This window comes from Piliocolobus tephrosceles, chromosome 21 (genome assembly GCF_002776525.5).
Source record: "Piliocolobus tephrosceles isolate RC106 chromosome 21, ASM277652v3, whole genome shotgun sequence".
NCBI classification, from domain to species: domain Eukaryota; kingdom Metazoa; phylum Chordata; class Mammalia; order Primates; family Cercopithecidae; genus Piliocolobus; species Piliocolobus tephrosceles.
Window position 1 is genome coordinate 7,472,473 of NC_045454.1, and position 2,400 is coordinate 7,474,872.

Here is a 2,400-nt window from a genome sequence, read left to right on the forward strand (position 1 = left end):
ACCCTGTTATATTTTGATTCTGTGTCCTTCGAGTTTTTCTCTCTTTATTAATTTTGATTTTTAAAAAATATTGCATTATTATTATTATTATTATTATTATTAATTATTATTGAGACAGAGTCTCACTCTGTCACCCAGCCTGGAGTGCAGCGCTGCAATCTTGGCTCACTGCAACCTTCCCCTCCCTGAGTTCAAGTGATTTTTCTGCCTGAGCCTACCAAGTAGCTGGGATTACAGGCATGTGCCACCTCACCCTGCTAAATTTTTATTTTATTTTATTTTATTTTATTTATTCATTTTGTAGAGACAGAGTTTCGCCATGTTGGCCAGGCTGGTCTCAAACTTCCAAGTGATCCACCCACCTCGGGCCCCCAAAGTGCTGGGATTCCAGGCGTGAACCACCGCACCTGGCCAATATTGCATTAAATATTATTTATCTTGACTGCTGCATTTGGGGCACACATTTGCATTTAGTACCGGGTGAAACTTTCACCACATCACCAGATTGAGTCCGGCCCTGCTGTGGGCTTTTTTCCAGTGATGATGAGGGACCGAGCAGCTGGGCACAGAGCTCAGATTTGAGATTGGAAAAGACGAGGACTCTACTAAGGTGGATGGGATGGAGGCTACTCCCTCCTTCTGTCATTCACTCATTCATCCTTTCATTAATTCATCCCACAAACCTTCTGAGGAGTTTCTGGTGAGCCACTGCCCATGCTGGGCAACACTGGCGGCACAGAGTCTGGGCCCAGTCCTGACACTGCCCATGAATTTCAGCCCCTCGTGCTCCCTGTGGCCTCAGGAGATCCTTCTACACCCAGAGCTTCTCCTCGCCTTCCTTGCTCACAGCCCTCCCGTGGCTCCCCAGTGGCCCCAGGACAGAGTCTCAGCCCCTCTGATGCCATCCAGGACCTGCCGCACTCATCCCTACAGCCTCATCTCTCCTCGCATTTGCAGAGACTCCTCTTTTTTGTGCCTCCATTTCTCCATCTGTAGAATGGAATCGTAATACCATCTGTCCATCACTTCAGGGCCAAGTGAGAAAGCGCCTCCTAAATAATGAAACAGGATTGACGTCTTCTCCTGTTGACGATTAGTGTCTGTTTCAAATCTCTGTCCCTCACTCCTGAACCTTCTGGACTTTCTCCTTTAGGAAAAGACTTTGACCAGCTTCACAAAAGGCAGCAAAGGACTATCAGAGAAAGAGAACTCTGAGTGAGGGGTAAGGAGCCTGGCCACAGGGAAGGGGCTGGGGGTGGAGATGCCTGAGTCCGAGGGAGGAAGGGCTGGGGGCCTGGACTTCTGAGTCTGAGGGAGGAGGGTCCGGGGGCCTGGACTTCTGAGTCTGAGGGAGGAGGGGCTGGGGGCCTGGACTCCTGGGTCGGAGGGAGGAGGGGCTGGGGGCCTGGACTCCTGGGACAGAGGGAGGAGGGGCTGGGCCTGGGACTCCTGGGTCTCTGGGTGGTGATGGAGCTGCAGGAGGTCGTGACACAGTTCTCTGCCGTTGCCGACGCCTCCTCTCCTGCTCCATCGTGCAGGTCTGGCCTAGGCCCGGGATCGGACCAGGCTCCCTCAGGACCCCATCCTTTCCTGCCCGGACCGTGAATTCATCTCCTTGAAGCCATAACGTCCGAGCTGCTGGTGCAGGGCAGCCCTGGCCCTAGGCTTCCTATCCCTGGAAGCGAGAGGATGGGAGGAGGCGGGCCCAGCTCCTTCTTTCAGGGTGGGGGGCATTCAGCCTCCACTGTGTCTGTCTTTTCTTCCCTGGGGCTCCCCATTGAGGCGAGGGGCCATGCATGTCTGGGGGACCCCTGCCCCCCAAAACCCTCTGTCTGTCTCTGTCACTTTGCTGTTCGTCCAAGACTTGGTGTCCCGACCCTTGTTCTCGCCGTGAATGTCAATGGGCCAATGCTCTCTGTCCTTTCAGACACACACACACCTGTGTCCACCCCTTCTGTTCGCCACACCCCGCGTCTGGCCGGTCCCCCCACTGCTGCTGCTATCAATGCCAGAATAAACACACTCCGTGGGTCTCACTCCACCTGGGCCTCCTGTCCTCTCTGAGACTAGGAAGCTGGATTGGAACATGCTGGCTCTGCAACAGACAAATTTGTGTTTCTTTCTATGACTGGGCAACTTAATGATCTTGCTGAGCCTCAGTTTATAAAAATGGTGTTAGCCAGGATCATTGTGAGTACAGAACACAAAATTCAACCCAAAACCATAAACAGAATTGAAAGACCTCTGTCCATGGAAAGCCTATGAACACAGAGGGACTTCAGGCATCGTTAGATCCAGGTGTTCAAGGGACTCTTTCACTTCTGCTTTCCTCGTATTTTTTGGATGGACTTTCACTCTTGTTGCCCAGGCTGGAGTGCAGTGGTGTGATCTGGACTCACT

The 2,400-nt window shown here is 52.5% G+C and overlaps 1 protein-coding gene across 3 annotated transcripts in view; it reads left to right on the plus strand.

Moving 5' to 3' along the window:
* The window catches only part of SYT3 (synaptotagmin 3), a 19,798-nt gene extending 17,757 nt beyond the window's left edge, over positions 1-2,041 (plus strand). For all 3 annotated transcript variants that reach the window (XM_023182602.3, XM_023182604.2, XM_023182603.2), the window contains 2 exons: positions 1,154-1,222; positions 1,539-2,041. In XM_023182602.3, the coding sequence (XP_023038370.1) occupies positions 1,154-1,219 (66 nt within the window). In that variant the 3' untranslated portion in view covers positions 1,220-1,222; positions 1,539-2,041. The remainder of the gene's footprint in view (positions 1-1,153; positions 1,223-1,538) is intronic.
* Positions 2,042-2,400: the final 359 nt, after the last annotated feature.